This window comes from Raphanus sativus, chromosome 7 (assembly GCF_000801105.2).
Source record: "Raphanus sativus cultivar WK10039 chromosome 7, ASM80110v3, whole genome shotgun sequence".
Classification (NCBI taxonomy): domain Eukaryota; kingdom Viridiplantae; phylum Streptophyta; class Magnoliopsida; order Brassicales; family Brassicaceae; genus Raphanus; species Raphanus sativus.
This window is the reverse complement of record NC_079517.1, coordinates 17087456-17101739: the sequence shown is the minus strand read 5'-3', so window position 1 is coordinate 17101739 and position 14284 is coordinate 17087456. Positions and strand designations below refer to the sequence as shown.

The 14284-nt window shown below is 28.7% G+C and overlaps 1 protein-coding gene and 1 pseudogene across 1 annotated transcript; one reads left to right on the top strand and one right to left on the bottom strand.

Moving 5' to 3' along the window:
• The first annotated feature begins 674 nt into the window (after positions 1-674).
• On the top strand, positions 675-1909 carry LOC108816886 (dehydration-responsive element-binding protein 2F-like; annotated as a pseudogene).
• A 112-nt stretch (positions 1910-2021) lies between these two features.
• On the bottom strand, positions 2022-3998 carry LOC108814968 (adenylosuccinate synthetase, chloroplastic). Its single transcript, XM_018587623.2, has 4 exons — positions 3633-3998; positions 2854-3549; positions 2461-2772; positions 2022-2339 (listed from the first exon to the last, which is right to left on the bottom strand). Exons 1-4 carry the CDS (start codon positions 3927-3929, stop codon positions 2169-2171), a joined length of 1476 nt encoding a protein of 491 aa, XP_018443125.1. The 5' UTR covers positions 3930-3998; the 3' UTR covers positions 2022-2168.
• Positions 3999-14284: the final 10286 nt, after the last annotated feature.

Below are 14284 nucleotides of genomic sequence, written 5' to 3'. Positions count from 1 at the left end.
TATTTTTTCTTCTTGACATACTTTTATCCATGTTTCAAAGTTTTAAATTTTTTGCATTAGTTTTCTATGAGTTATTATTAATTTTATGATATTTTTTTGAAAATTGAACTCTTGAAATTTTATATTTGACAAAACTAAATAAGGTAATAATACTGTTTTTAAAAATTGTTTTACATGATATACTATTTATATTTCAGTTTGTGTTTTTATTTTCACCATAAAGAATGTTAAATAAAAAGAATTGTAAATATAGTGACATAATTTTAAATAAAAAGAAATATAGAAAGAAGGTTGTTAAATTTATTATTTAGCTAAATGTTTAAATAAAAAGAAGTATTAATTATGTTATTCATGTTTCCAATCAATTCTCATTTGTTATTAATTTACTGAAAATATAATGGCTAAATATGTAAATAAAAGAAAGTACACATCTCTACTATCCGTGTTGCCAAACATATCTCATTTATTCTACTATCCATATTACTAAATATATCTCATTTATTCTATTATCCTTGTTTCCAAACATCTCCATTTTGTACTTCAACTTTAATAATATAGATTTAAAACTGTTTTCTGGTGTAATTTTTTCATTTATACACTCGCTCTTTCTAAATTTCGTTTCCCACATCACCACATTATTACCTCTATCTTTCTTCTAACACTTTTAAACTTACATGGAGAGATCATCCTCAATGAGACAATGGAAGATAGGTCTTGCCCGTGGCAAAGGCGGTCCACAAAATGCTCTTTGTAGGTACCGTGGAGTAAGGCAAAGGACATGGGGAAATATGGGTGGCTGAGATCAAAGAGCCAAAGAAGAGGACAAGACTCTAGCTTGGCTCTTTTGCTACTGCTGAAGAAGCAGCCATGGCTTATGATGAAGCTGCTGAAACGATATGGTCCTGAGCATGACATTTATCTCAACTTACCTCATCTTCAGCAAAGAAAACATGGGCCTCTTGTGAACAACACTCAGAGGTTTAAACGGGTACCTTCAAAGAAGTTTATCTCTATGTTTTCTTCTCGCTGTGTATGCTTAACGTGAATGCTCAGCCTATGCTTCACATTATCCAGGAAAGACTAGACGAGTTCAAGAGAAACATGCTTCTATCTCAATCCTATTCTTCATCTAGCTCTCCCTCTACCGAATCGAGAGCTAATACTACTACTAGCTTTCTTGATGAAAAGACGAGCACATGGGAAACAGAAAAGATGTTGGAAGATGATCAGAACAAACCACAAATGGACCTGAATGAGTTTCTTCAGCAGATGGGGATCTTGAAGGATAAGAGTCGAGCATAAGCAAGCCAAGTAGCAGAGTGTCAAGAAGAAATTGAAAGTCCTTTCACAGATCAGAGTATTAACTGGGAAACGATGATTGATATGCCAGGCATTGAAACCTCAGTTATGCATTTCGACTGTTTCGGAAGCTATGATGATTAAAAGAATGATTTAGGTTTCCCTTCCATCTGGAACTTCTGTGGAATATTAGATGAGTAAAAATCTACTTATAGATCAGATTCAGAAGTACACGTGTGGTTTAAGTTAAGTGTAGTGTTTTTGAGTGTAAATAGCTACATGGTAGGAAAGTGATATGCTCTCAGTGCACTGTGCAGCAATAAAAATATGTCAAGTGTACTTCTAAATATGAACGACTTGTTCATTTTTCTCCTGAAGAGTTAGTAAAAACTAGTGAATGTCACAGTCCTGCAAGAATGTTATATGTTTTGAGCAAGTAACCATGCAAAAAGCTTACCTACCATGTAAAACAAAACATGCCATCATATAGAAAAGGACAAAAACAGAATAACATAAAGACACATCACATGATCCATTAACACCCTTCAAAAAAGCTTCAACTGCCTGCACTGTTCTAAATCGGAAAAAAAATCTAAGAGGGATATAGGTAACATCCATGTGACCCTAAATGTAGAAACTGTCTTTTTCGTTTCACTTCATGTCTCGTAGACTAGGTCTAAATAATATCTACAGATCAAAACATGAAAGCGTATACCTTCGAGAACGCAACAAACTCACTGCTTAACACACATAATTCATCTTTATTCCAATACAAGAAACAATGCAACAGATAGAAAGCGAGTAATAACTTGATGCTCCATCAAGCTTTTAGGGGTGAGGAAGAGCCAAAAAAGAGCCGAACCTAACAATCATTTATATATAAGGGCATCACGACCGGGTCCAATACCAATGTAATGAATGGGCACACCCACTAGTTCTTCAATCCTCTCAACATATTGCTGTGCAGCCTTTGGGAGCTCAGCATAGTTTCTTATTGAGGATATGTCAGACTTCCATCCAGGTAAGGTTTCATACTCCACCTACATACATGTAATGTTTACAATCAACTTTTTTTTTTGTTTACAATCAACTTAATAAAAAGATAAGTTGCCCTATCTACTAAAGGTGTTGGTCAAACATATGTCAGAGAACAAAACTTACTTGCAATTCTTCAAGAAGACGAAGATCACCAGGGAACGAGTCCACACGAGTCCCATCACTCTTCTTATAAGCGACACCAAGCTGGATTTCGTCCAGGTCCGAAAGTACATCAAGCTTAGTAAGATTAAGTGATGCAAATCCATTGATCTGGCAAGAGAATCTCAATGCAACAAGGTCAAGCCAGCCACACCGACGAGGACGACCAGTTGTAGTGCCGAACTCCTGTCCAGCCAACCTAAGAAGGTCACCACCTGGTCCCAAATTTTCTGTTGGGAATGGACCTGAACCTACTCTTGTAGTGTATGCTTTCACCTGAAAAAACAAGATCATCATCATCTCATCGCTTTCATTGTAACTCACATGTATGATATGAACATTATCAAAGCTACTTACCACTCCAATAAGATCACCAACAGCTCTCGGAGCGATACCAAGACCTGTGCAGATCCCACCAGCTGATGGACTAGAAGAAGTAACAAAAGGATAAGTACCAAAGTCAATATCCAACATTGTAGCCTGACCACCTTCAACCAAAACCTTCTTCTTCTTCGAAAAAATCGCGTCATTCATGAAATGAACAGTGTCAGTTATGTAAGGCTCCAACCTCTCAGCATATCTCTTGTACACTTCAACTTCTTCCCTAAGCATCTCCGGAGTATACTTGAACCCCGAAAACCTCGCAGCCGCATCCGCTAGCAAAACCTCAAGCTTCTGAGGCAAAGTATCCATATGCCTAAGATCCCCAACTCTAATACCATTCCTTATCACTTTACTGGAGTAGCAAGGACCAATGCCTCTCTTAGTCGTCCCAATGAAAGACTTAGCAAGCTCGGATTCTCTAAGCCCATCAACCTCTTGATGAAAATCAAACAAGAGTTGAGCACGGTCAGAGACCAAGATCCTTCCTTTACAGGAGACACCATTGGACTCTAAACCATCAATCTCTTTGAAGAGACCTGGCAAATGAACCACAACTCCGTTCCCAATCACACAAGTTGTGTCCTCGTTGAGTATACCTGAAGGCACGAGGTGAAGAGCAAACTTCTTTCCTTCAGAGTTGTATATCGTGTGTCCAGCGTTAGCTCCACCCTATGGTTCAATCAAAAAGACTTAACCTTTAACGATGCTAATGTCTTAAGGTTAACGAAAGGTGATAACTTTATTTCTTTTACCTGACAACGAGAAACGATGTCGAAGTGTTGTGCTAAGATGTCAACGAGCTTGCCTTTGCCTTCGTCTCCCCATTGGCAACCTAACACGCCTGAGACTTGACTCAGTGAGTCGATTCGTTCGAGGGACTTAGTGGCGGCTGAGTCAGCGGTGACGCTTAGGGACGCGGAGATAGTGTGACGCTTAGGAGAGCAGGGGATGAAGCTCCGAGGGTGGTGGAGCAGTGGATAACGGTGGTGAGATGGAGCTCCGACGGCGAATCGTGGCTTGGAGTCTAGAGAGAGAGAGGATAGAGACATTTTTTGGAGAGAGAGAAGGGAAAGTCTTTAGGGTTCGCCGGCAACACTTGAGTAATGTGTAAAGACAAGACCTGTTTCAAACTGATCTCAGGTGACGTGACAATGACTGTTTTGCCCTTTACTTGAAATATGTTCTGAACCAACAGAGAATATGTCGAACCAGGTAATTTTTTTGGTCAAACCGGGTATTAAGAAACGGATTTAACAAAGAAGCATTCAAATCGGTCCGTACAAAATTTTGTTTCACATCTGGCACACGATTTTTCTCGACAAACACAAAAGCATTAAACCGAGATCTAACTGAACAATTTCATAATTTCTATTTCCGAGTCATCAATTGAACAAAAGTATGGTATGAGTTTAATCTGGTTAGACCGATAGTATCTATCTTATTAAAGTAGAAGTACCTTTAAGCTTTTGTTTGGTAATAAGGATAGGAGTCTTTAAAAAAATTAAATTTTGTTTGGTAACAAAGATAGTAGAGAATTTTGTATTTTTCTTATTTAAATGATAGATTTAAGTATTTAATGTCTTTTCCTAATTTAAATAATAGATTTCTTTGAAAAAATGAAACCTCAAAATAAAATCAAGTTGAAATAACAAATAATTAAATCAACAAAATCATACGGGTCTTAATTATCGCAACTTCTTAAAAAATACTTTCATTTAAAATAAAAACTAAATCACATAAACTAAATTTAATAAAATTATAGAATATGTTTTGAAACTCACAAATGAATTTTTCAATACAAGAGTGTTGAAGATATGAAATATTGCTAATTTAAATTAGAAAATCAGTGTAAAATAAGTTTGACTTTGGTTTAAATAAATAAAATCATATTACGGGTTAGAATTATTTAGAGTCTTCTAAATTTTAGTAATATTGAAAATAACAAAAATAAATCATATACGTATATTGAAGATAAATTTCATAAAAAGTTAAAATATATAATTTATCAAAAATCATAATTTTTATTACGTAAAATAATTTTGCAACAAAAAATATACCCGCCCTTTTTAAGGGCGGGTCAAAATCTAGTCTATACTATTAAAGAAGAAGGCAGTTTATGAACATGCCCCTAACTTTTCTAAATAATTACTAAACAATTCTAATTAATTACAAAACAGCCCATTTTATTAACTTTTTAAACTGAATTCGCCATTTTAAACTGTAAAACATCTTCTTCTACGAGCCTAACAGCCTAATCCATTCTTTAAATAAATTGACAACCCAACTTTTTTTTTTCAGTGTTTTATTTAAACGAAATGGACTTCGAACTTTTGAATCACTGGGCTTAAAATTTTACCTAACCCATTTTCGACTATTTTAACTAACCCATTTAATTATAACCCTATACCCTAAACTCTAATCACACCCTAAACCCTATTCAAACCATCCAACCCTACGCTAATGCACTATTACAGTCGAAAAGAAATTTATAAACCATAACTCAGTTCAAATTAGTCCAATAGTAATACAAACCCATTATTTGTTATGAGAAATCACATATTTGTTTTGTAGACCATTCCTCCAGCATCCAAAATATTCAAACAAAAAAATTTGAATTTTTACGCATAAACCAAAATAATCAATAACCAAAAATCGTTATAAACAGATCGCAAAATTTCGGGATATTTATGAGTAACAGATCATAGAATATTCTCTGTAATTGAATATTCTCTGTAATTGTTACCAACAATAAATTATGAAAATAAAATAATATAGAAACATAAATAAGATCTGCCGGTTTAATCGCATTGATTGAAAAGTAAAAATATAGAAACAGAAATCAATATATTTGCGTGATTTACTTCGTCATCACGCACGCCATATAATCCATGGTAACAACTTAATTATGTTTTCCAAATACAAATCCTAAAATATATTCGATACACAAGATAATATCCCCCAACGTTCTCTCCAAGTTTCTCCTATAACCTAACCATGCAACTTAAATCTGATATATATTATAAATAGCTAGCACCCTATTCCTATTCAACTCACACATTCAAACAAATATATACATGTAAAACATAATTAAAACATTCAAACTTATATTATTTAAATATCTCATATGAATATATACATGTAAATTAAAAAAGATATTATTATTACATTTTTACATAATAATGATTTACCAAAGCAAAGTTTTCAATTTTTTTAACATCTTAAAATTAAATTTTAGATCTAAACATAAAAAAAATACAAACTTATCATAATAACCAAAAAAAATTATATTTTCATATCCAAAAAATTATATTTTCATATTTCATATCAATAATAAACAAAAAAATAGATTTATCAACTAAAAAATATATATTTTCATACGACATAATACAAATCTCATTAAAATCCAGATTTTCTGTTTGTTCAATCATTAGGTCTTGGTTAGATATGAAAACACCGCTTGAAAATCTATTATAATAGAATAAGTTTTTTGAAATACAAATAGAAAACTTTAAAATTACTTATTCTCTAATCAAATATTTTTTTTCAACCATTCACAATACTAACATTTTGTATAAATGAAAATGAACATAAACCTAAAAAACCACTCCTAACAAAAATCATTAAGACACTTGATATACATTTATGTTGAAATACATTTGTTACAAACATAAATTTGCCAAAGAAACATATCCGCCCTTTTAAAAGGCGGGTCAAAATCTAGTTTATATTATTAAAAACAGATTACACTTGGAATATTTTATTCTAACTACTCCTACAGATTAACTTTGATATTTCTTTAATGGTTTAGCATTAAACTGTGTTTTCCAAATTCTAATCTGGTGAACGATTATTTTCATATTTGATATTCTAAAAACATCAAATAAACTAATATATATTTACCTATTTATTTACTATTTGTTTCCTTATCAATATTTCTCCGAAATTTAGAAAATAATTTACACATAAAATATATATATCCTAAGCAACTTAGTGGAAAAGGAATTTTGCGAACCTCATCAATAACAATAATTACTATAAATATATAACATTTTCTTTTGCTTGACTAATCAAACGGACCATGGTAAACCTAAAAACTATCTTTTTGACTAGGTTTAAACAACAAAAAAATTATTATTATTCGACAACTAATCGAATAATAGCGTTTAGTTATGTTGAAATCGTTTAAATCTTTACTGATTTATTTTTTCCAGTGGCCAAAATCGGTCAATATTTCCAAGTTCAAATAGGAGAATATTTTCACCATGTGGAAAACATGAAAAATTCTCTAAAACGTTGAACTCCAAATGCTTTTCTGCATTTTAAATTAAATTTTAATAATATATAAAATTTAAACTTACAAATATTTGACACAGTTATACGAAACTTACAAAAAAAATCATGTCATTCATTAATGGTAGTTTGAAAGTTTTAAAACATTAAACCACCTCACATACTTCCCTAACTTTTTGATATTTGTTTCTTTATTAATATTTTAAAATCAATAATATAATAAAAATCGTGATTAACAATATTTTATTTATCTAACAAGACTTAAAATATTATATATCCACGAGATTTTAGAAAATATAAGCAGAAAATCTCCATAAGCATTAATATATTTGAGATCTTTATAAATAGAACGTGTAAGTGTCCCACATTGAAACTTTGTGAAACTCATCAATAAGAATGATTATTACTATAAATATAGATGATCTTACGCTTGAGTAAAATCAAATGGGTCATTGTACATCCAAAGCCTATTTTTTTATTAAGTTTAATCAGTTTTTTATTACTCTTCGGCAATTAATCTAAGTAATAGGGTTTAGTTATTTTAAATCGACTGTTTAAATATTTACCGATTTACTGTGCCGAGTAGTCAAAATAGCGGTAGGTTGCCCCTATTAACGTTTTTTACAGCTGCAAAACTGGTAATTCGGCCAAGTTTTTTTAATTCAACGAGGAGAATATTGTCATCATGTGAAAAACATGAACAACTCCCTAAAACGTTAAACTCCAAATGCTTTCCCACATTTTGAATTAAAGTTTAAAAATATATAAATAAACATGAAATTACAAATATTTGACACATTTATATGAAACTTACAAAGGAAAAAATTGTGTCATTCATTAAAGGTAATTTAGACGTTCTAAAACATTAAACCACTTAACATATTTCCCTATTTTCTTGTTATATGTTTCATTACTAATATTTTCTAAAATAAATAATATAATATGAATCGTGGTTAACAAGATTTTATTGACCTAACAAGATTTAAAATATTATAATATATCCTCGAAATTTTGGGAAATTATTTTTGCAAAAAATCTCTATCAGCATTAAATATATTTGAGATCTTATATATATATATATATATATATATATATATATATATATATATATTATATATATATATATATAATATATATATATGAAGTGTAAATATCTCACATCGAAACTTTGTGAAGCTCATCAACAAGAATGATTACTATACATATAGCATGCTCTTTTGTTTGAGTAAAATCAAATGGGCTATAGTAAACTCAAAGCCTATCTTTTTGATTGTATTTAAACATAATTGTTTTATTACTCTTAGGCAATTAATCCGATTAATATTGTTTAGTTATATACATCGACCGTTTAAAAATTTACTGATTTATTATGCCGAATAGCCAAAATCACGGTAGGTTGCCTCCACTAGCGTTTTTCCAGCTTCAAAGCCAGAAAGTCGGCCAAGTTTTTTAATTCAACGAGGAAAATGTTATTACCATATAAAACACATGCCAACTCTTTACAACATTGAACTCCAAATGTTTTCAGACATTTGAATAAAATTTTAATAATATACAAAAACATGAACTTACAAATATTTGACACATTTATATGAAACTTGCAAAGAAAATGTTATTACCATATAAAACTCTTTACAACATTGAACTCCAAATGTTTTTCAGACATTTGAATAAAATTTTAATAATATACAAAAACATGAACTTACAAATATTTGACACATATATATGAAACTTGCAAAGAAAAGAATCGTGTTATTATAAAGCGTATTTTGGACATTTAAGAACATATATCCCCAAATATATTTCTCTATATTTTTGTTATTTGTTTCCTTATTAATGTTTTAAAAATAAACAATATGATATAAATTATGTTTAACAAGATTTTATGGATCTAATAAGATTTAGAATATGATATATCCTTGAGATTTTAGGAAATAATTTATACATAAATCTCTATAACTGTTAACACATTAAATATATTTATAAAATGTAAATGTCCCACATCGAAACTTTGTGAAACTCTCAACAAAAATAATTACTATAAATATAGCACACTTTTTTGGTTGAGTAAAATCAAATCGGTTGTAATAAACCAAAAACATATATTTTGATTGGTTCAAACAACATATGCGTTTTGACACATTTATATAAAAGTTGGAAAGAAAAAAATAATCGCACTTTTAAAACGCGGATCAAAATTTAGTAACCAGATTAAAGTTTAAAACACAAGAAGCCAATTACTAACATTTTACCCCTTCGAATAATCTTTTCTATTAAAATTGAAGTACAAAATAATACTTGCATTGCATAATTTTAAGTGTATTCTTACAAATATTTATTTTCTTTTCGACTCATTCTAACCAATTCATTTATTGTTTTCATTTAAATGTTTAATTACATATTTTACATTTTTTCATTCTTCCAAGTTACTTCATTAATTATATTTACCATAATAATTTGATAACATTTATTTTATGTATTAACCATAATAATTTCACGTATTAAATGAAATTATTTCATTAGTGACAATAATTCAAACCGGTTAACAAAATTATTTTATTTGTTTACATAATCAGTTAGATATGGACATTTATTTTAGAAGTATCAGGCTGTTAGATTTTAAAATTCAACTTTTAACTATGTGGCACAATGGCCTAGTAGTTCCTCTTAATAGAGACAGGTGTAGGGTTCGAACCCTGGCTTGGTGAGATGACAGCAAAGGTGGTTGCGACCACTGACCCATTTGCTCCTCTCACTTTAAAATTAAACTATGTTTGAGTATTAAAAAATTCGAACAGTGTTTGATTTAAGTTTTTCCAGATCTGGATAAATTTGTATGAATTTACCTATGTTTAAAATGTCATTAAACAAATTATAAAATTAGAAAACCCAAACCCGTACAGATCAATCTCTAGTTATGTTTAAAATTTTACACACTTGTTAATACAAACATAAATGTATACTTTTATTTTATTTACTAGTAGCTTTTGTTAGATTTATTCGAATTTGTGAGGTTTGGTGTGTGATCTTTGCGCTTGCCAGCTTATACAATACCCAAATAACCAGAAATCGCTTTGACTCTGATGCAAATATACTTATTTAGTCAACTCCAAAAATGCAAATATATATTTACAAATATATTTTAATACTTCTCTTACCAAATAAAATTATTTTAAACTAAATATGGAAGATGGGGGGTTGACAATTGGAACTTACCTTTTTGGTAAATATTGAATTGAAACTTATATACCTTGAGAAAAGAGTTCTATAAATACAATACGGATGACTAGAAAACAATAGAACAGAACAAATTTCTTCGTAGTACAACTAATACTATTATACTAAAACTATACATAATGGGTGTCACTAGAATCTCTCTAACTCTTTCTCTGCTAATAATACTAGCAATTTCGATGTTTTACTCCAATGTTTCGGCCGTGTCGGGTATGTTGTTTCTTACAAAAGATTTTTTTTATGTTTCAGTTATCTTTTTCATGTTTTGTATAAAATATATTATTGGTATAACAAATAATATAGTGTGTATGAGAGTGTATGTATATTTTATAAAGAACTTTGTGAAGACAAACCATTATTTGGAATGTAAATCTAATCTATTAAAACAGAATTACAAAAATAAAATAATCCTAACTTTTCCCTAATATTTACAAAGGATTGCCACTAGCATATTTACAAAAGATCGCAAGATTTTAAATTAAATGAAAAAAATCGTTTTTGTCAACCTTATATCTTGCTAACGTATAATAGCTTTAATATTGTTTTCCTAAAATAACGTGATACCTTCCTTATTATCCTTCACATATCTTAATTATAATCTAAAATTGTGATTTAGTTTTTAAAAAACTAATCTTACGTGATAGATACCCTAATATCTTAGCATGTATCTATAAATAAAGTCAAACGCATAGCTCGACTTCTGCACTACTAAACAGAATCAAAATATCTTTAAATAAGAGTGTATTATTACTCAAACATACTAATAATTAATAAACCTAACATATATCATTTTTCCTATTTTATTATTTATGTGTGTGTTTGAAAATAATTAATAAACCTATCTTTAAATAGTTAATGAACAATATTGTTTTTAAATTTATGTAATTATTTTTATGATTTATTAGTAATAACTAAAAAATAAAAGTCACATAAAAATAATCATTTATATAATATATAAATATATTATGTTACATATATTTTAATACATACAACAATTTTATTATACATTATCATAAATTTTTGATTCACAAAAAAATAGATTTGTGCAGATATACGGGTCATATTCTAAAAATTATGAATGATACAATTGATGGTTTACAAGATAAAATAAAATTACTCAATAGAAACTATAAATTACTCAATTGATGGTTTATAAATGTCATATTAAATAATTATGTAATCAGTTAAATTTTGAAATATATACTATCACTTATACAAATAAATATTTATTAAAAATGTAGATCACATTCCTAACTATTTTAGCTAATTAAATTTTCAAAAAAAATCTACTTTTTAAAAATCTTGCTAACCAAGTTTAAATTCATATCTTCAGTATCTTCGTAATCTTTAGTATAATAATAGTATTTAGAAAGCTAACCAAGAACCAATTACAATTAAAAATTATACTCATAAATCAATTATGTTGACATGTACAATCGACCAAAACAGTTATGATCTTTCATAAAGTGATTTATAAAATATTTTCACAATACATACACTTTCTCTATTATAAAAACTATGGATACAACTATACAAATCTAATATTATACAGAATAAATTTTCTACAATATTTTTCTTTTCTTACAAATGTTATAACTAATGTATCAATTTTTAATACTATATTAACTCATATTTATCTATTTTCTTACTTTTTATGCATAAGTCTAATTACAAGTTTTGGATTTTTTTATACGATGTCCAATATTAAATATAGGTCATATAATTTACTGTAGGACGCAAAAAGTTATTCGATGTAACTAAACATATTTTTATTTCTCAAATGTTATATTAGTACACACATTGCAAATCATGTATAATATTTAGTACAAACAAAGATAAGAAAAATGAAAAATGACACCCGCTCGGTCGAGCGGGTCATAATCTAGTCTAATCTATTAAAACAGAAGCACATTTTGTACTTATTCCTAAGTTTTTCTCAATAATTACAATGACATGCCACTGACTATTAATAACATCATTTAACAAAATTATTAAACCAACTTGCACACCACTTCACGTTTGGCTTATCTAAAAAGAATATTCTATTTGTTAAACCTTTAACAATAAAAGGAATCTATATTAAATAATTCATAACCTTCTTATTATATGTTATAATATTGATAGGCTGTTTAAATTTCAATTGGTTTTAATCCCGTGTTTTTAAAACCGGACCGGCGACCGAACCGAAAATATTTTGGATCATGGGTCAGTGTGGTTCGATCTGGTTTGATTGGGTTCGACCGGGTTTGATGTATTAAACTGAATTTAATAATATTTATATATAATATGATATGCATATTTTAGAAAATAGCAAACTGAAATGTAGTAACAAAAATAAAAATTACAATAGTTCAAATCTAAATCAATAGAAAAAAACACATTTAAAATTTATTCTCCAGGTCACTATAAATTTTTATCACCTTTTAAAAAAAATTATACACATTAGTGCAACATTGCGATGGTTGTTAATTTTCATTATGACAGTTGTTGATTTTCTGTGTTTGAATTTGGTGGAAATCAAATTTATTGATCATTATCTTCTATTTCTTAATACATCGCAAAAGTTTTGCAAAGACATCAAAACACAAAAGTATAAAATATCTTGTGAATTGCAGTCTTTGAGAGACATCACAGACTCAAAAAGAAAAAAAAACGTCAAAAAATGGCAATACCTTGTGAATTACAGTTTGTCACAAACTCTATTTTTATTTTATTTTTAAAACTAATAATTTAATTAATATTTTTTTTGTTTTTTCTACGAACCAGAGTTTTGTCGGTTTGTTGGGTCGTCGGTTCCCGGGTTTTTAACGGTTCAATATACGTTTTTAACCGGTTCAATTTTAGTTGGGTTTTAGCATTAACCCAACCCGACTTGGTGTCCGGTTCACGGTTCAACCCGGTCCGACCGCCGGTTCGGTCCGGGTTTAACAACACTGGTTTAATCAATACAGTGTTATAAAAAATACTTAACATATAGCTACAAAAACAATTATGACATAAAAACAAAAAAAATATTATGTGTAAACATGCCATTTAAAACAAATATGTAATATTATATATACAAATATGTATATCTAAAAACATAGGTATAACAAACTATTGGTTTATGTAACCATAAATAAATTACAACAAATAAACAATAAAAATATCAGTTTTCGGTTTATTCGGTTTTATACCAAAACCCATAAATATATTTATTTTTTATAACATTTTGTGAATTTTAAGTTATATAATTAGATATCAGCTTTACTAAAACATTAATATATTTTTTATGTTTTTATTTTACTATTTAAAATAATTAATAAACATACTAATTTACTAACAAAATAATTTTCATAAAATAAAAATAATAAAATTAGTAAGACCATATTATTATTAAATAAATAAATAATAGCACATATATTTGCCTAAAAAAATTGAAAATTATGTTTTAAATATGAATATTAACATTTTAAATATGAAAATCATATTAATAAAATAAATTATGTATATATTATTAAATATATTATATAATCTACATATAGTTATGCTACTATATTTTAATTAATCGGTTTATTTGGTTTGGTCGATTTATATACCATACCTTATCCATATACCGCATTGTTTACAAAATATTATTTATTCGGTATATTCAGTAATACCAAATCCAAACTATTTTCTTTATTTAGTTCGGTTTTAGTTGATTCAGTATTACTAGATTGAATATATATATATATGTTGCATCTGTGTGTCTTAAATCATCTGCGGGCGACACTCGTTATCAAGGTTGACATCTGGGGGGTGCAACATTGCGATGGTTGTTAATTTTCATTATGACAGTTGTTGATTTTCTGTGTTTGAATTTGGTGGAAATCAAATTTATTGATCATTATCTTCTATT